The 20996-nt window shown below is 40.9% G+C and overlaps 1 protein-coding gene across 1 annotated transcript in view; it reads right to left on the minus strand.

Annotated features, from left to right (window-relative positions):
* Positions 1–20972, minus strand: part of TMEM68 (transmembrane protein 68) — a 32613-nt gene extending 11641 nt beyond the window's left edge. The window contains exons 1-3 of the mRNA XM_052651893.1: positions 20862–20972; positions 11371–11764; positions 1942–2109 (exon numbers count right to left, since the gene is read on the minus strand). Coding sequence (XP_052507853.1) covers positions 1942–2109; positions 11371–11695 — 493 coding nt within the window. The 5' untranslated portion in view covers positions 11696–11764; positions 20862–20972. The remainder of the gene's footprint in view (positions 1–1941; positions 2110–11370; positions 11765–20861) is intronic.
* Positions 20973–20996: the final 24 nt, after the last annotated feature.

Here is a 20996-nt window from a genome sequence, read left to right on the forward strand (position 1 = left end):
GAGAGTGAAAACTGTGCAGAATAGCCAAACTGCTCATAGGTTTTAAGGGTCTGAGGCAAGATTATCAGTATTACTGAGAAGAAATAATTTTTATCTTCTATTAAAAGTTCACTGATTTCACTCAATGCACTCTCAAGGTAAATGAATAAATGAGGAAGGTTTAATAAAATATTATAAGATCATAAAGATTATAAAGGGGGAAAACTTTAGAGTCAAATGCTAAATAAAAATATTCACATTCTATTGCATGCATGCTAAGTCGCTTCAGTCATGTCTGACTCTTTGCAGCCCTATGGACTGCAAAGAATACTGGAGTGGGTTGCCATTTCCTCCTCCAGGGGATCTTCCTGACCCAGGGATCAAACCCACATCTTATGCAGCTCCTGTATTGCAGCCGGATTCTTTACTGCTGAGCCACCAGGGAAGCCCCTCACATTCTATTGTGTATATTTAAAAAATGGAAGCAATCTAATGTTTCATAAGAGAAAACAAGTAAATATTTTAGTCATATATTAAAAATGTTCTTTATAAAACATGGAAAAATGTTAATGTTGCATTAATTTTTTTAAAAGAACACAAAATAGTTCATATAAAATGAAAAAGTACAAATTAAAAATGAAGCAAAATACATCAAAATGATAACTGGGTACATGTTAGCATGATAAGACCATGTAATGATGTTATTTCCTCTAGTTTCCAAGTCTATTATAAAGTGATCATGTTACTTTCTAAAGAAATATCTTTTATAGCCAACTTACTTTACACACAAAGTACTCTGTGTATAAAAAAAGATGGCTTTTTTAGTGACACAGGGATACTGGAAGCATTAACCATGTCTGTGAAAGGCAGTAAGTGAACTGTTATTTCATGTACTGCCTGGGGCTTAGCTGGTTGAGGGCTGGCTTTTGCTTTTATTAATCCAGAAAACATGCTATAAATTTTCTTGGCTTGTTCCCAGTAATTTAGTGACAGAAGAAAATCTCAGTGAGTTTACTTTAGAATGATCCTTTTAAAATTCTTATCATGTTTGAAACCATTCAGTTTACTAATTTTTTTTTTTTTGGCTGTACCATATGGCCTGTGGAGTCTTAGTTCCCCAACCAGGTTTGAACCTGTGCCCTCAGCAGTGAAAACACAGAGTCCTAACTGCTGGACCACCAGGGAATTACCGATTAATCTTTTTATTTTTATTTTATTGTGTTTTGGGGGGGCCACACCACACAGCATGCAGGGTCTTAGTTTCCTGACCAGGGATCAAACCTGTTCCCCCTGCAGTGGAAGCATGGAGTCTTAACCACTGGACCACTAGACAAGTCTCCCTATTAATCTTTTCTAAAAGGCACAAAGCCTTTAGGAACATGAATATTAAAAAGAATGTAGTCCTCAAGCTCAAGAGTTTTAATTCTACCACGCAAGTCAAATATGATAAGAGACATAATAGGCTATATAGATTAGGATTTTTGAGACAATATTATGTTACTATGGAAAGACAAAATATATCCTGGCTAGCTTATTTCACTAATTTTCATTTGCTATCCAACTGACAGTAATCAAACCCTGACTACTGTAGAAGTAAACTCTCAAATCAATAGCTCACGGAAAAATTCACCATATGAAAAGTTAACTACCCTCTATACCAAAATATGTATTAATTGCTTGGCAAAAGTTACAATTTATTTTAGGATTTAACTTTGAAAAATAATGACTAAATACTTGTTAATAAAGAAACTAGATAACATTTTTGGCCATAATGTTTTTATATTTGGATATATTACCTAAAACAGATACTCCCAAACTGGAGTTCCAAGTGTGCTACCCTAAAAAGGCAAAAAGATTTTCCATGTAATACTATTAATAGAGAACTCAAAGATACACAGACTGTCACATAATTGGTCGTGTTCATTAAATATTCTTCTATCACCAGCTACAGGGAAAGTTTACCTGGAATTTTAAAGACAAAGTGATCCGCTACTACTCGGCAAGTTCTGCCTTTATGGATAAAAATTTTAGCCATGAAGTAGTAAAAGTCTATGGGAATAGCTCCGTGATAAAAAATGATCAGTGCTGGTCCTTCTTCTGGTATTTTTTCCATCCCATGAACTTCATAACCTGTTAGAAAAACAAAGCACAGACAATTAAAATGTATTTAACGTTAGTCTATTTATACTAAGTCTTCCCTGGCGGCTCTGATGGTAAAGAATCTGCTTGCAATGCAGGAGACCCAGGTTTGATCCATGAGTCAGGAAGATCCCCTGGAGGAGGGCATGGTAGCCCACTCCAGTATTCTTGCCTGGAGAATCCCATGGAAAGAGAAGCCTGGCTTGCTACAGTCCATGGGATCACAAGGTCCAATACAACTTAGCGACTGAACAACAAATATATACATATACATCATTCTTCACAAATTCTTCCCATTCTATTTATTCAAAACAAAGATGACTCTGTAGGATCTAACTACTACATGTGGAAGAAAAAAATGTGATGAGAGATTTGAACTGAATGTCAAGAAAATCTCTCTCCTGTAGTATGAGTGGGACTAAAGACAAGCCAGCCCTCACTTCTCCTCCCACCATTCTGTGCTGTGGGTGGACTGTGGGAAACACATATAAAAGGTTGAGGTAAGCTCCACACGTGTCAGTAAAAACTACCCTTCGTGTTTCATCCCAGGAGGTGGGAAATGGCACTGTGCAGGAGAAGGCATGTGATCCCGGCCCTGGTCTAAGACCTGCTTTTACCTCCCTTCTCCCCATTAGAGGGGGTTGTTATAGACCAGAGCCTCAGCTGGACCTAGCAAAGAGAAAACGGGAGCATCCAGAGGCCACGGCCAAGGGCAATGAGGCCCAAAGAAAAAGGAAGGAAGTCTTCAGTGACTAAAGGGGAGAAGGAAAAGCAAGTTCCTGTGGCCAGACTCTCCCACACAGAACTGCTGACCCAAGGCTGCAACCCACACAGGAAAGACACTGTGTCCAGAATACAGAAATCTGAAACTGCCAGTGAGCTTCTTCCCTTCAGTTCATCCCTTGTTAGATTTGCTAAGAAACAAACATTTAAATTCTAAAGATTTAGGTGTAAATTTTAAGAGATTCATTTTTAAAGTAGTTTATAATATCTTTGGGCTTCCCAGGTAACTGAGTGGTAAAAAATCCTCCTGCCAATGCAGGAGACTCGGGTTTGATCCTTGAGTCAGGAAGATCCCCTGGAGAAGGGCATGGCAACCCACTCCAGTATTCTTGCCTGGGAAATCCCATGGACAGAGGAGCCTGGCAGGCTACAGCCCACGGGATCGCAAAAGAGTCGCACATGACTTAGTGACTAAACAAAAACATAATATCTTCACCAAACAGATTAAGTGTGGTAACTGATTCTAGTATTGAAGAAATAAATCATTTGGTAATATATCAAATAAACTCAACAGAACGGTTTTAAAAATTAAATTTAATGATATTTCAAAATTGTCTTTCTGTACTTTTAACATTTCTTCCCAATTGCCTAATTTTAGTTCAAATAATTCAATTTACTTAGAATCAGTCACTGGAGTTGCCTGTAGTTATCAAAAGGATAGATTGTCCCAGCAGACAAACATTCTAATAAAGAATACTTCTTTAAGGGATTATATACAGACTATTCCTTAGCTTCCCCTTTGTTTTCCAGAATAATTTTCTTTTAAAAGAACTGACAATTAATTGAACTGCTTGCATATTATCAAATCACCGGGTTGAAAGCAGAAAAATTGAGTTTACCATCGTTCCACTAAACCTTAAGCCCCAATATTCAACCGCATTGATCGTGAAGCACGGATGTCGTCATACTGCCCCTGGCTCAGAAAGCACCAGCGGATGGTCACACTGGTCAAACACTGTCAAGGCCTTTCAGACCCCAAAAAGGCCCATCAAGTGATGTCACATTCTTTCCTGTGTCACATGGACCAGGGCGCGTCCCACCTCCACGCTGCCCACGTGACAGCCTCTAACGGAGCACTTTCAGTCACGCGTTCATAGAAATGCTGGGGCGCTTTACCTGCTCCTCCCTCGGACTCTATTTTCTGGTCACCACGTTCCGTGTGTTTACCTCCACTCTCTTAAGTATAACACTCCCTCTCCCTGATGTGGGTTTTGAAGTGCAACCCCGTCTTCTGCCTACAGGACCTGTCCTGGGTGGGGCGGGGGTGGGGGGTGATGGGTACCAGCGCTCAGAGAAAGACGTCACTCTCCAAGACGGCTGTTGCCACCGTCCATCCCTCCGCTGTTCAGGGAGAGGGCCAGGACATATGCATGTTTGTACACATTTCCAGTGGTCTGGGTCCCTTCCCGAAGAACAGCCCTGCTCTGTGACGAATGTGGCTCTCTTGTTTTATGCTGTGAAATGCATACTTACCTCTCCTACTCTGCACCTTGATTTTAAGAACTTTCCAGATTCTTTGGTTTCCCCCAGACCTTCACTCACAGGGATTTATTATGTAATAAATAACTGCCTACCACCTTGCTTCCCAGGTGGCCTAGTGGTAAAGAATCCCCCTTTCAATGCAAGAGACACAGGTTCAGTCCCTGGGTGGGGAAGATCCCCTGGAGGAGGAAATGGTAACCGACTCCAACATTCTTGCCTGGAGAATCCCATGGACAGAGGAGCCTGGCGGGCGACTGTCCGTGGGGTTGAAAAGAGTGGGACACGACTGAAGCAACTGAGCAGGCAAGCATGCACCATAATTTCAGGTAGGGCTAATCTAAGAGATGATCCCTTCCAAATGTGACACCAAAAACCCGTTTTTAAGGCTGTACACCTACACACTATGGTAAAATGACAATACCATCCTTTTGGGTCTTGCTCAGGAAAGCAAATGGACCTAAAAAGTACCTACAAAATAAAGGCAAACTCCTGGCTGGGCACAGCATTCAATTGCCTCACAACTTAATTTCAGTCTACCTTTCCAGGTTCATCCTTCCACATACTTCTCACCCAACAACAACAATGACCCCTCTTTTTGGTCCTGAATACACCCTGCATTTTACTCAGTACCAGGGTGTCTGCATGTTTGAACACAGGTGGTTTTCCTACTGTGATTATAACGAATCTTAGTTTTTTTCCGGCAACAATCCATCTTGGACATCTACTTGATAAACACATGTAGTGACCTTATTGATGATGTTTTAGTGGCTATAAAGTATTCCATAATGAATTCCTATCACAGTTCATTGAGCCATTTCCCTATTTAGGGACACTGGACTGTTTCCAGTTTTTCACAAATAATTGCTGCAATGAACATTCATTTATATGCATCCTGTACACTGTGTGAGTTTTCCACTAGACTGGACACTGAGACAACTGGATAGTAAGGGCAACTGACCATATGATACACCCATTTTAAATTATAACAGAAACTACCGAATAGTCCTCCTGACTGGCTGCACTATACAGTACCTTCTTAAAGGCACTGAGAGTCCCTGTCTCTACATTCTTACTCTTTAATGTCAACAAACTAATTTTTGCCAATATTTTGAGTAAAAATGATATCTTAGCATAAGTTTTAATTTGCACTTTCCTAATTACTAGGGGGCTTGTGAATCTGTCACAGTTGTTGGCATTTATGTTTAGGTCATTTTCAGACCACATGCTTAGACCATTTAAATTGGATTTTTTTAATTTACTATTACTTTGCCAACAAAGGTCCATCTAGTCAAGGCTATGGTTTTTCCAGTGGTCATATATGGATATGAGAGTTGGATTGTAAAGAAAGCTAAGTGCCAAAGAATTGATGCTTTTGAACTGTGGTGTTGGAGAAGACTCTTGAACGTCCCTTGGACTGCAAGGAGATCCAACCAGTCCATCCTAAAGGAGATCAGTTCTGGGTGTTCATTGGAAGGACTGACGTTGAAGCTGAAACTCCAGTACTTTGGCCACCTGACGTGAAGAGCTGACTCACTGGAAAAGACCCTGATGCTGGGAAAGATTGAGGGCAGGAGAAGAAGGGGATGACAGAAGATGAGATGGTTGGGTGGCATCATCGACTCAATGGGCATGGGTTTGGGTAGACTCCGGGAGTTGGTGATGTACAGGGAGGCCTGGCGTGCTGTGGTTCATGGGGTCGCAAAGAGTCGGACATGACTAAGCGACTGAACTGAACTGATGTTATGCTGTAAATGACCTACCCTGATCTGCCCCATCTTTTGACACAATTTTCAGTTATTCTCAATAGCTTTTGTTTTGCATCTTCTTTAAGATCTTCCATACTTGAAGGTCATCAAGTATTTTCCTGTCTTTTCATGCTGACCTCAAACACCACTTTTATCACTTACTACATTCATGCTTCTAACTTTTTAATGTTTGATCTACTTGTGATAATCCCTGTACCAACACTGTAATTTTACTCATGATAAATGTTGATGCTTTTGATATGATAGAGGGAAATGCCCTCTTTTATTTCCAATTTGCCTTGGTTATTCTTCTTTACTCTTCTATATGAATTTTAGAAGTTGACAAAAAATCAGTTATATTGAATTAGTAAATGAACTGGGAGAATGGGCTGTAGAAGGGACATCTATATTACACTGAGACCTTGTATCCACTTCAACTTTTTGAATTCCATCTGTAAAGCATATAGTTTCTCCTTAAAGTTCTTACATGTTGTTAGATTTAGTCTCAAATAGAATGTTTTATTTCCATTTTAAAAATGATTATTGGTATTATGTGATTTTGTGTTTAAGCAAACTTATCAGTACTAGTAAGTGGATTCGCTTAGTTCTTTCAGGCCTCTTTTCTCATCTCTTTACTTATTTCCAAGAGCTCCTAGAGAATGTTAAATAGTAAAAGTTGAGAGCAGCCTTGTCTTATTTCCTTCTTATGGGAATTGCTTTTACCACTTCTCTAATGTGGATCATTTTTGTTGAATATTTCTGGAACTTTATTAAGGTAGTACCTTTAGTCTTCACCTAAGTTTTTTTTTTTTTTATCATAAATACTGAATTTTATAAAATTACTTTGAGACTGACCTACAAATCTCCCTTTTGTGTTCGCCTTAGTTTTGATAGCAAAGTTCTGCTATCCTTGTAAAATAAATTGTTTAACTCCACTTTTTCCTACACTCTCACTTTAAGAGAGGCATTATCTGTTCCTTAAAAGTTTAGTATAACTTGTGGGCTCTCAGCCCTTTGTGAAGAGAGGAGGGTATAGACTTTGATCACTGTTTCAATATTTATTGTATGATTATTGGTCTGCTCTGTTTCTCTCTCCTTCTTGAACCAAGTTTGATTGGTTCTTTTCCTTCAAAAAAAAAACTATGTATTTAATTTTTAAATATAATGGTGTGAAGTGAAATGAGGTGAAGTGAAAGTCGCTCAGTCGTGTCTGACTCTTTGCAACCTCATGGACTATACAGTCCACAGAATTCTCCAGGCCAGAATACTGGAGTGGTAACCTTTCCCTTCTTCAGGGCATCTTCCCAACCCAGGGATCAAACCCAGGTCTCCTGCATTGCAGGCAGATTCTTCACCAGCTGAGTCACCAGGGAAGCCCAAGAATACTGGAGTGGGTAGTCTATCCCTTCTCCAGCGGACCTTCCCGACCCGGGAATCGAACCAGGGTCTCCTGCATTGCAGGTGGATTCTGTGAAATAGTTATTCAGTTATTTCCCCACTCATTCTTCAAAACCTTGTTTAAAAACTACCTCCTCCATGAATAGTGCTTTCACTTTTGTCTCATAGAAACAGGAATAGACACTTATTGAGTATTCACCTGCCAGGCACTGTATTGGACCCATAGTAATTATGTCATATGGTCCTCACAGAATTCCTGCACTGATGAGGAAACCCAAGGAAGCAAAACCCACACAACCAACTACTCAAGGTCACACAGTAGAGGGGAGGGGGGCGGGGGAGGGCGGCTGTATCCTTGCCCCCCACCACACCTCCTACCAGAGGTGTGCCCAGGCTAACCTGCACCTGCGATTGTCAAATGCTTGTGGCCATCCACTCACTGAGTTGTGCAATCACTTTAGTGAGTTACTGTCAGCATTATCTTTTTAAATAAGAGAGAGCAGGACAGAAAACAGAGCGGATCACATGAAGACAGTCTCTACACACTTGATGAAGTAGATATACCTATGTGTAGACACTGGATGGCAGAATGCATTTCTTGCTAGCAACAAGAGTCAAAACCTTGACAACCTAAAAATGTGCCTTGAAAATACTAGGAATCTTGAACACAGTAGGTGTGTGAAGTTGAACTTAATAATGACCAAGAGGCAAGTGATGTATTTTAGTGCCTTCCAAATTATTGGAGCAAGATGCTCTATAATTATGACAGCTAACATTTGTTAAATTTTTATTACATAATAGAAATTATTCTAAGTATTTTATATCAAGATTCGATGAGTCCTTAAAACAACCCATTTTATAGAAGAGGAAAATGAAGTTTCGTATCTTGTTTGAAGAGAAAGGTTATTTGCATAGCTTTAAAGGAGCTCTTCCAAGACATTTATCAATTAAAAAGTAAAAACTAGCAACTCTGTGGTGGAGAAACCTAGCAGACACCTCCTCAACCAAGTGATCAAAGTCACCATCACCAGTAATAACACGTGTTAACATCAGGCACCTCGGATACAATGTACTGAAAATGCACCATCAGTGAGAGTCTGGTCAAAAATGCACAACTTCAAATTAATTATGGAAAACATCATACCTAAATTAAGAGACAGTCCACAAAATCACTGAGCAGTACTCTGCAAAAGTGTGAAGGTCGTAAAGACAAAAAACCTGTATTAAATTGGAGAAGATATGACAACTAAATGCAGGATGGGATCCTGGTAAAAGGACTCTGGCAGGGAACCTGGTAAGATTCGAATAACACCTGTAGTTTGGTTGATAATGTTGTACCACCGTCAGTCTGATAACTGTAGAAACGGTTACGTAAGATGCTAACATTAGGGGAAGCTGAGTGAAAAACAGCAGGAACTCTGGACTATTTTTGCAACTTTTCTGTAATTCTAAAAATTTTTGTAAATGAAGTTTTAAAAAGTCCTAATTGTTGAAAAGGAAGGGAGGAGGAAGAGGGAGAAGGGAGAAACGGCAAAGGAAGCGAGGTAACCTGCCCGAGGTCACCCAGCTGTGACTGGGGAGAGGCTGGTTTGAGCTCCAGCTGGTGGACCCAGGCGTCCTTCCCTGTGTGAGACACAGGAAGTGAAAGGAAACTCTAACCCACCTGAAGGCCACCTGAAGGAGAGCGGGAATGTTCTCTTGAAACCCCAATTTAATTTTCCATTAAAAAAACTCTTCTACAATTCTATAAAGCAGTTATCCTTCAATTTAAAAATAAATTTAAATATATATATATATATGCAAAAAAAAAAAAAAGGAAAAAAAAACCCTACTACCTGTGGTTTAACTTGGAGGACCCTTTTAGTGAATACAATATGTCCATGTTTTTAAAAATTAATAATAAATGTGAAGTAAAAAAAGTCAAAATTGCTATAATTTAAAGGCTGTAAACAACTTGAAGGTAGGGACCTCATTGACAGACAACCTAAAAATGCAGGTATTTAAAGAAATATCAGATTCATATTCCTTAATGTAGTAGAATCAGAGAACGGTTTGCAAAATGCCAGAGCACTTACATAATATACGGTAGAGGGTAAAATTTAAGTTCAAAACAGGAAACAGTGGATAGATTCTTATATAAAAATACTTACAGTAAACCAATTACAAACAAACAACAGTGTAACAGGTAACTAACTAAATTAGCTATAGGATTTACAGAGTCTATACAGTTATTACAACTCCTGTAAGAAGGCTTAGTGACATGAAGATACTAGTCTGCCACACAAATAGAAAGCAATAAACACACCAGAATTCAAAGGCATGGCAAATTTTAGGTAACTGTTATTTTCTTCTCCATATTTATTTTTACTTGCCACATTTTCTACAGTGAACATTTTTATTAGTTAAAAACTTCTCTGAAGATTCTTTACAAAGCATAAATTAGAACTGATTTGACATCAATACAAAATCTGAATGTGCACACAAATGCCTATTGTGTATGTCACTAAAAGAGTGGAGAAAACTGTTTTAAAAAGCATCACCTATCATAACAGAACATTAAAACAGGGTAGTAATCTATATTTTTACTTACTCTGAGCCATAGGGGCATATTTAGAATACATCAGAAAAATAAAGAATAAATACTTCAAAATTATATACTCGCTTACAAAATAAGTTCAACACTTGAATTTATAGAAATTAAATGTCTCCTGAAATAGAAATAAATTCAAATTCCTTACTATATGCATTATCCTGAAATATGGGGGGGGTTACAAGTGGGAGGGGGACATGGACTCCCAAGCCCTATAAACCAGCCCACTGCCTTTCTGTCTCACTGCTGTATAGACAATGAACAATAGCCGTCTACACAGACGCAGGCTCTGGTCATGGAATGCGGAGACACCATCCCACGGTGGGTGAACAGCCACCAGAGGGTGTGAGGGCTGTGCTGACTGGCAAGGGCATTGGTATTAGCAGGTAAATAGTAAATTCCCTGCATCAGTAGCAAGTGCTTCCTGTCTGCGTACCCTCTGACAACCACTGCTGGGAGCCCGAGCCCCCAGCCAGGGACAGACCTGCTGCACAGCACGGGTCAGAGACGCACAGGCCGAGACCCGGAAACCAGGGGCTGTGTCCTGGCTCTTCTCCCTGGTGTCCTAGCGGCCTTGGGCAAATGACAACCTCTCTGTTCTTCAGTTTCCTTATGAGAAAACTGTAAAATGGAGATAAGACATGGGCTCCATTTACTGTGTTATAAGAACTGATGCATGTTAAGCATTTGACACCGGATGGCATGGTCAAGTGCTCAAAAATGACTTGCAGGCATATGTAAAGTGACAACACGTTAGCTTAGTAAGTCACACAGTGACTCTGAAATGAGGCAAACAGAAAATGGGTAAATTCTGGTATATAGATTATATTTACTTTAAAAATATTATTACTTAATATTTCAGTGTTTAAAAATCTTGACACTGGGAAAGTCAAACTTATTTTGAACAAAATGGAAATAAACATTAAATAATTAAAGCACTTTCAAAACAGTTTTCTATACTGTTTTAATTCGTCTCTTACTCTTTTAGATGTTAAATATTCATTTTTTAATTTTAGCTTATTGTCATATTCTACACAGCTATATGGTTCTTTAATGGAAACGAATGTTTTTAGAAGAAAATCACTTTAATAAAGACATACATGTGCACCACACACATGCAAACAGATAACAGAAAGCAGTAACTCTCCCCTCCATCATATTTTTCAACATCTCTTCAATCAACCACAGGGACGATGACAGGGTGTCAGTGCACCCACACCAGCAGGAGCTCAGAGCACAGAGCGATCTGCTTACCATGCCAGACAGCCGCATGTCCGTCCCACAGGGTCGCCACCGTCTTCCTCGCGCCATCCCACAGATTATGGGAGTAGGCTTCTTTTAGCACATTCTTCCTCTTATAAATGTGTAAGAAAATGATAGTAAGGTAGAGCAGAAAGATGGTGAAGTAAGGGAGTATTAAAAGGAGGAGTGGTGTGAAAACCCACAAGAGGTAGTTTGCAAAATTCCAGTAGTCCTCCAAATGCTCCACACCAAGCCACGCTTCAAGTACGTGGATGAGACAAGTCATGGAGGGCATGGAGTCCTGTCCCACACCACAACTTTGGTTCTTGTTGGTCATTTTTCTTTAGGTGGAAACAGCAAATGCAGTCTCTTTCTTCATCGTCATGGCAGGTCTTCAACTTAGCCACTAGAAGGGAGAAATAATCCAGTGTGATTCTCTTCGCAGCTGAGAAGTTAAATGTTTTGGTCTACATAAAAATATGGTGCAGCGTCATTTCTTAATACCAAAAATGAGTCAGTTGTTAATTCTTAACTTCGTTGAAGATTTACATGTGAAAATGGGTATCCTCTGTCCACTTGTGAAGCGTGCTGGACTTAGCTTCTGAAAATAACTCACAAGCTACAGTTACGAGAGGAAAACAAAGCCGATGAATGAAACTGCAGCTTGATCTGAATAATTTGACTATATCTTAAGTGAATCATACTGAGCATTTGTCTCTTAAACTGACTTATGTTGAGATAACTATTCTTCACAGAAGAAAACATCAATATCTGATTCAATAAAAGTAACCCAATTCTTTAGGAAATGACAACATATGTTTTGGGGTATTATCTTTTACAAGCAGGTTTACAGAAAAGCTCTCTGTTCCTTTTATGTTATACAATAATAAAAATTTACCAACATAGTTTTTATCTTATATGTTACTAAAATTTCTCTTGTATCTTAAATGACTGAAGAAACAGAGCATACAATTATTTTATGTCAGTCCCTAAAGCATTCACTTAACTTACCAGAAATTAGATAAATATTTTGTCCCAAGTTTCAATGTCTGTATTCTGGAAAACACCATATACAAATGGAAGAAAAATATGATTTAAAAAAAGATAACCATTAATACCTAGAGATAGAATTTCCATAAAATAAATGGCAAGAGACATAAACACAATGTGAGACAAACATGTTTCCTGCCCTACACCAGCGTATCATAATTCAAAATTATACTCATGCTACCAAAGCTTTTAGTGAGGACCTCTATGTACTGTTTTAGCTCTCTATTAAACGGTTCCTCCATTCACGGGCTTTTCCAGGCAAAAATACTGGAGTAGGTTGCCATTTCCTCCTCCAGGGGATCTTCCTGAACCAGGGATCAACCCACATCCCCTGCATTGCAGGCAGATTCTTTACCACTGAGCCACCTAGGAAGCCCCTGTACTCTAAACACCCCCACTTAAGACGTTTTTTAATTCAGAGTTACAGAAAACTGTGCTTCTTTAGAGAAAAAATATGAAGTTAGGATGTGTAACAGGCAATGTCTCTTTTTAGTAACTGCTGGATACGCTGATGGTCAAACATGATATTCGATGACACAACTGTATTAGCCCTCATGATTACAATGTCCTACATAAGATATCCTTCTTCCATTCCTATGTTACCTGCTTCTGATTCTATTCTTAGAGATATTTCATCATTATTCCATACCATATAACCTTAATGAAAATCATCTCAAATCCTTTGTGGATGAGATGGGAAAGGAAAAAAATGAAAGAAAGAGATTGAGGGAGAGGGAGACAAGATGTATAAAAGAGCAATCACGTGATGTCTTGAAGCCAAGATTATCTTGCTAATCAACTAGCGTGTGGGCAGCACACAGAACTGACTTATTCTTCCAGGGATGCAGGTTGTGTCCGATTTCCTGGTAACCCACAGCACTTACCTGTGAGAAATCTGGGCCTGTGGTAGTGACAGCAGGTAGACACAGCACACACTGAGCCCACAATCTGTGTTTTATTTACATCACATTTTAACCAACCCATCAAAAGAGTCAGCCAGAAGGAAATGGCAACCCACTCCAGTATTCTTGCCTGGAGAATTCCACGGACAGAGGAACCTAGCATGCTACAGTCCGTGGGGTCGCAGAGAGTTGGACACAGCTGAGTGACTAAACATAAACACACACAGAGTTAAACCACTAAAATTTATCAGTGTTTGAGCATTCAGAGTAAAACAACACAGTAAAACTTACTACTTTTTAAAATAAGAGCTTTCCTCACTGGGTGGCTATCATCAAAAAAAAAAAAAAAGAGGAAAATAACAAGTGATATTGATGATATAGCAAAATGAGAACCTTTGTACATTACCACTGGGAACATAAAATAGTGCAGTCACTGAGGAAATCAGTTTGGCAGTCCTCAAAGTTAAACATAGAGTTACCACTGGACCCAGTAATTCTTATCCTAGGTATACACCCAAGAGAACTGAAAACAAATTCAGAGAAAAATCTGCATACAGTTGTTGACAGCAGCATTTAGTCATGATAGCCAAAAAAAATGGAAACAACTCAAATGTACATCAGTTGATGGATAAAAATATGCTACAGCCAGAAAAAAGATTACTCAGGCACAAGAAGAAATGGGAGTACCAGTTCATACCACAATATAAGGGAACCCTGAAAACATTATACTAGGTAAAAAAAAAGGTCAGATACTGAAGGCCACATCTTACCTGATTTCATTTCTATGAAACACCCAGAACAAGTTAATCCACCCAGACACAAAGGTAGCGGCTGCCAGGGGCTGGTGGCAGGGCAATGACAAGCGACTGCCAATGGAAACAGAGGTGTCTTTGAGGGACAATAAAAACGTCCTGGAACAGGATGGTAGTGATGACTGTATGACCTTGTGAATATACTAAAAACCACCAACTGGCACATTTTTTAAATGGTGAATATTATGATGAATTATATCTCAACAGAGAGAGCTTTTGAAAATTGTTAATACATTAAAATTTATGATAGCCTCTCTAATATGTTAAAAGCTTTTCCCAGGCCTGAAAACCAATCATTTTGGTGAGCTGACCCTTACTGCTTAATAGAACTGTCCCAGTAATCTAGTCTCATTTCCAATTTTTAATAAGATTCTAAAATCTTGTGATTTTAAAACCTTTAGTACCTCCCTCCACCCAAATTGGTAACAGAACTCTTACCCCGGCCACATTCTGACCTATTACACATGCCACACACACACAGTAGAGGGGAGAGGGACAGTGCACAGGTTGACTCCCAGGGACAGAGGCTGCAAGGACCCATCACAAGATCCAGCCACCCGGTAACAGCACCCCATGTACCACACACAAGAACCTCCTCCACAAATGGTCAACCCTTCGATTTAAAACATTCCAGAACAGAAAACTCAAAAGGTACCCGTTCCACCTTCAAAGGTCTGTGTCTGTGCTCAGTCATGTCCAGCTCTTTGTGAACCCATGAACTGCAGCCCACCAGGCTCTTCTGTTCATGGGATTCTCCAGGCAAGAATACTGGAGTGGGTTGCCATTTCCTACTCCAAGGAATATTCCTGACCCAGGGATCGAACTGAACCTGTGTCTCCTATATCTCCTGCATTACCAGGCAGATTCTTTACCATTGTGTCACCTGTTTGAGCAAAGACCTGAGGATGTGAGGAATCAAACCACGTGCACCTTTGGAAGAGAATTCCTGGCTGAAAGAATGGTAAGCACAAGCGATGTGCACTTTGGGGTGGAGTGAGGAGCAGAAAAGCAGGCAGGCAGAGGAAGAGGGGTGGGGTGGGCAGTTGGAAACAGAGACTACTGTAGAATTTTGTGGGCTAGCTTTTACCTAAGTGAGAGGGAAAAGGTGTCAGAAGGATGAGATTCCCAACTTCAGTTCTCAATGACGGCTGTGTCGAGAATACGCTGCACAGGGGGCAATAGGAAGTTACTGAGGTCACCAAGATGAGTCATGAAGGTGGCAGGACAAGTGTGCAGAGGGAAGGCTATAAGAGTCTGTAAACTTCTGGATATATTTTGAAGATAAAGCCAACAGGATGCACTGGTGAATGAATGTAGAACATGAGTAAGAAGAGAAGTCTGGATGGCCACATGTTTTCAGGCAACATGGATGGGTACACAGCAGAGTTTGCCCCTTATTGTGGAACCCAAGACAAGTTACATAATATCTCTTTGCCTCAGTTTCTCCATCTACAAATGAGGATAACAGTATCAACCGAATAAGACTGTCTTGAAGTCCAGGATGGCAGAGTAGAAGAATGTGCACTCATCTTCTCATTCTTCAGTGCGAAGAAATAGAGGAAAAGAATAGAATGGGAAAGACTAGAGATTGCCCTAAGAACATTAGAGATACCAAGGGAACATTTCATGCAAAGATGGGCTCGATAAAGGACAGAAATGGTATGGACCTAACAGAAGCAGAAGATATTAAGAGGTGGCAAGAATACACAGAACTATACAAAAAAGATCTTAATGACCCAGATAACCATGATGGTGTGATCACACTCAGGTAGAGCCAGATATCCTGGAATGCAACATCAACTCGGCCTTAGGAAGCATCACTATGAACAAAGCTAGTGGAGGCGATGGAATTCCAGCTGACCTATTTCAAATCCTAAAGGATGATACTGCGTAAGTGCTGCACTCAATATGCCAGCAAACTTGGGAAACTCAGCAGTGGCCACAGGACTGGAAAAGGTCAGTTTTCATTCCAATCCCAAAGAAAAGCAATGCCAAAGAATGTTCAAACTATAGCACAATTGCAGTCATCTCACATGCTAGGAAAATAATGCTCAAAATTCTCCACACTAGGCTTCAACAGTATGTGAACAGAGAACTTCCAGATCTTCAAGCTAGATTTAGAAAAGGCAGAGGAAACAGACCAAATTGCCAACATCCACTGGATCAAGAGAGTACCAGAAAAACATATACTTCTGCTTTGACTATGCCAAAGCCTTTGACTGCGTGGATCACAACAAACTGTGGAAAATTTTTCAAGAGAGGGGAATACCAGACTGCCTTACCTGCCTCGAGAAATCTGTATGCAAATCAAGAAGCAACAGTTAGAACCTGACATGGAACAAAGGACTGGTTCGAAATCAGAAAAGGAGTACGTCAAGGCTATATATTGTCACCCTACTTATTTAACTTATATGCAGAGTACATCATGCAAAATGCAGGGCTGGATGAATCACAAGCTGGCATCAAAATTGCCAGGAGAAATGTCAATAACCTCAGATATGCAGATGACACCACCCTTATCGCAGAAAGCGAAAAGGAAGCCTCTTGATGAAAGTGAAAGAGGAGAGTGGAAAAGTTGGCTTAAAACTCAATATTCATGGGAGCCAGTCCCATCACTTCATGGCAAATAGATGGGGAAACAACAGAAACAGGAACAGACTTTATTTTCTTGGGCTCCAAAATCACTGCATGGTGACTACAACAATGAAATTAAAAGACTCTTGCTCCTTGGAAGAAAAGCTATTACAAACCTAGAGAGCAGAGACATTACTTTGTGACAAAGGTCCTTCTAGTCAAGGTTATGGTTTATCCAGTAGTCATGTATAGATATGAGAGTTGGACCATAAAGAAAGCTGAACACTGAAGAATTGATTCTTTTGAATTGTTGTGTTGGAGAAGACTCTTGAGAGTCCCTTGGACTGCAAGGAGATCCAACCAGTCAATCCTAAAGGAAATCAGTCCTGAATATTAATTGGAAGGACTGATTCTGAAACTGATGCTCCAATACTCTGGCCACCTGATGAGAAGAACTGACTTACTGGAAAAGACGCTGATGCTGGGAAAGATTGAAAGCAGGAGGAGAAGGGGATGACAGAGGATGAGAAGGTTGGATGGCATCACTGACTCAATGGACATAAGTTTGAGCAAGCTCCAGGAGCTGGCAATGGACAGGGAAGCCTGGCATGCTGCAGTCTGTGGGGTCCAAAGAGTCAGACATGACTGAGCGACTGAACTGAATAAGACTGTGTGAACAAAGCTTAGTAGAGTGCCTTCCACCAGAAAAGCACTAAACAAGCATGACTATCATCAGCTTGCTTGTAAAAAGAAGGAGCTGCTGGAAGAACAGGTTTAGGCATCCCAGGAAATCCTGGCCATCAGGAATTCAGGTTTGAACACATCCGGGTTGTACTGGACATCCAAGTGAAGATGTTCAACAGGCAGCTAGACACAGCAGAGTTTCATAGGAAGGTCAGCGCTAGAGTAATACATCTGGGAGTCAACAACATACAGACAAGTACTGAAAACTGGAAAACTAAAGAATATCCCTCTAGGGAGTGAACATAAAGTAAAAGAGCTTCCATGACTGAGCCTTGGGGCCCTGAATATTTTAGAAGCTGGGAAGCCAATAAGCAACTAACACCCTCCTTCCAGGAGTGGCATCGTGGACATCAGAGTAAGAAAGGAGGAGTCCTCAATGGCGCTGGGAGGTCTAGTAAGATGAGGAATGACAAGTGATCCTTGGATTTCACAACACAGAGGCACTGGCCAGCCCTGTAACAACAGTTTTGATTCAGTGTGGGATAAAAGGTGAAGTAGGTTCAAGAAGGAATGGGAGGGAATGAACTGGAAATAGCAAATATTCAGTGGAATGCTGTTGCATAAAGGCACAGAAAAACAGGTTGGTGGGGAATGTGGGTCAAGTATGTTGTTGTCTCACCATGAACGAAACTACTGCAGTTTTTAATACCAATGATGATATGTCAATGGGTGAATGAGAAATGGATGATCGAGAGAGAAGATAATTGCCAGGGCCTGGGCCAGAGGGGATAGAATACAGCGTACAAGAAAGAGGATGGCACGAAGAAGACTTACATCACTGATTATGAATTCATGTATTCAATAGTCATCAAGCAAGTATGCAGTTTGTGCTGGGCACTATTCTAAACACAGGAATGTATCAGTAAACAAAATAGATGGTTATATGAGAAAACATGCAAAAGTACTTAGGATAATACGCCCAGGACATGTTAGTGACCTAAGCAATGCTGGCTAACTAAATACAGATAGAGGTGAATTTGTTCATCCAAATCTTCAACAAAAATATGGGCCAAGATAGAGTCCTAAAACCTTTCACGAGAGAACTATCCAAGGAATTTAAATAACAAGCTTTTGAGTTGATAGAATACTCATAAGAAAATAGCTTTAGATCTCAATGAATACCACCTCTTAATTGTGCAGAAAAGTTAAAAACAGAAAGCCAAGTAGACTTACCCAGTTACTAAACTAATTCAGGGAAAAACTGAGTCAAAACTAAAACCCAGTCCTACTTTCTACTTTGATTTTCAGTACACTTTTTAAGTCTCACTCCCTCTCTGACAGAAAGGCTAAAAATATTAACATTGCAATTTCTCTTCCCTCTACTTCTGCCTGGCCCTTTGCCCCCTCCAATTTACCACAGGCTGTACATGACTCCCTACCACTTTATTTTCATCCAGTAAAAACTATCACTGTTTAAAAGATGTTTTGGAGGAGATTTATTTTAGTTACCAAGGTTCCAGAGTATTTCCTAAGCCCCACCCCCCAAAAAACTCTCCAATGACACACAGTTCTATCCATCATATACCTTCCCATCTGGAATTCACGTAACTTGTGAGGAAAAGCTGCCAAGTTGAAATATCAGCATGTCGATGCTGCTGATGAGGAACATTTACAGTAAGTGACTTTGTAGATGTTAAAATGAGAATATTTCAAAAACCAGTAAAACAGAGGGCTATTTTGTTTTCTATAAAACCTTCAGGAAATAAATCTATTCTTTTTTTTAATCATTACCAGTATTTTCACCACCATGGATGGCAGCAGATTCATTTCTTATTTTTAGGAGCCAAATTGCAGATATGTTGAAAATGCCAGTTACAAGAAATACTCAGTGAAACACTAATTAATTTTCCCTTTTTCTTTTTGTGTATTTCATAATGGTTTAACAGGGTTCTCACACTCAGTTTCAGTATAATAAGCATTCTACTTCAAACCATTGATAAAACAGAAGTTTGTTTATCTAATATTTCAGTTATGCTATCTGACAAAATCAACCATCTTATCTTTTGCCTTTCAAGCTTCAGACTCATAAGTTCTGATCTGAATTCCCTTTCAAGATGTTTTTTCTTTTTCAGTCCTAGAATGTCCCTCGATTCCTAGTTAAAATCTTCCACTCTGTTTGATAATTGCTGTTCTATCCTATTTTTTTAATCGACCTTTTCTCCCACATGTTACACATCCATACTAGTGTATCTATAATTGTGCAGCACTCTTATCTTCTTGAGTCACTAACATGAGTAAGAAACCAGTAAGGAAGCATGGGCATGAATTTGAGCAAACTCAGGGAGACACTGGAGGACAGAGGTGCCTGGCATTCTGCAACCATGGGGTCGCAAAGAGGCCGACTCAACTGAACCACAACAAACGATCCGGGAATAAACACTTCATTTGAATATTAAACTTCTACTTCCACCGACCAGTAAAAGCAGCCAGAACATGAGGGGCCATTCTAAACCTCTGGATTTTATTTCAGCTCTTAACTTATTCTGGGCTTCCCTGGTGGCTCAGTGATAAAGAATCCGCTTACCAATGCAGGAGACCCAAGAGATGGGGGGTAGATACCTGGGTTGGGAAGACCCCCTGGAGTAGAAAGGAATACCAAACCAACTTCAGGACCCACAGCACAAACCAAGTCCTAAGTGCTCCACAAGCTTCAAGTATGAGAGTGCTTCCTGCAGGAAGTTGTCTGGGCGATCTCAACCAATGCCAAGCACTGCTTTTTTCAAATCCAGCAGAGCTGATCCAGTTTTCCACATCCTGGTTTGGACACACGTATCTTTAAGTATTGATCAGCAGTCCTGTTTTACAGGCTGCAAAACTCGGAGACCGAGACAGTCCCAGGCGCCTCCAGAGTAGGTACCCACCCAGATTATTAACAGCACTGGTGAGAAGTCTGATGCTCATGGTTCTCTTCCATCCTTCCCAGCCGCCCTACGAAACAGGTGCTACTCATCACCCTTATTTACAGACTCTTACAGCCAGGTTTGGGGGGTCAAGTGGCCAGCCCTGGTCACGAAGGTGGTATGAAGGGCATCGACCAGGACTCCCTCCGAGCCGGACGCGGGCCCCTCCCCAACACCACACAAGAGGGTGCCACTCCCATCCCCATCAGAGGGGCCCCGGAGGCAGACAGGGAGCGGAGACACCTCGCCCCCCACCCAAGTGGAGGCCACACCCGCCGAACTGCAGCGTTGGGGCGCAGGGGGGAGATTCAGGCCAAGGTGAACTGGCTCGTTGTCCCCCAGGCAGGGCCTCCCCTGCCGGCCACTCCGGGGCCCGAGCCGAACCCCGAGTCCAGGGGGAGCCTGGGGACTCCGCGGGGCCCCGATGAGACCAGACGCGCGGCCTTGGAGCCGCGGCCCGGGAGACTGGCCGGGGGCCGAGGAGCGCAGGGTTCGAGGAAGCCCAGACAGGGACGACGCACCTAGAGCGAAAAGCAGAGGCAGCTCTGCTCGCCCTCACCCTGGAGCAGCGGCGGGAGCTCCTCAGTGGCTCACCCGGGGAAGCGGAGACACTCGAGCAGCCGTTCTCCCCGAGCGACGCGGGAGGGAAAAGGCAA

The sequence above is a fragment of the Budorcas taxicolor genome, chromosome 14 (assembly GCF_023091745.1).
Source record: "Budorcas taxicolor isolate Tak-1 chromosome 14, Takin1.1, whole genome shotgun sequence".
Classification (NCBI taxonomy): Eukaryota; Metazoa; Chordata; class Mammalia; order Artiodactyla; family Bovidae; genus Budorcas; species Budorcas taxicolor.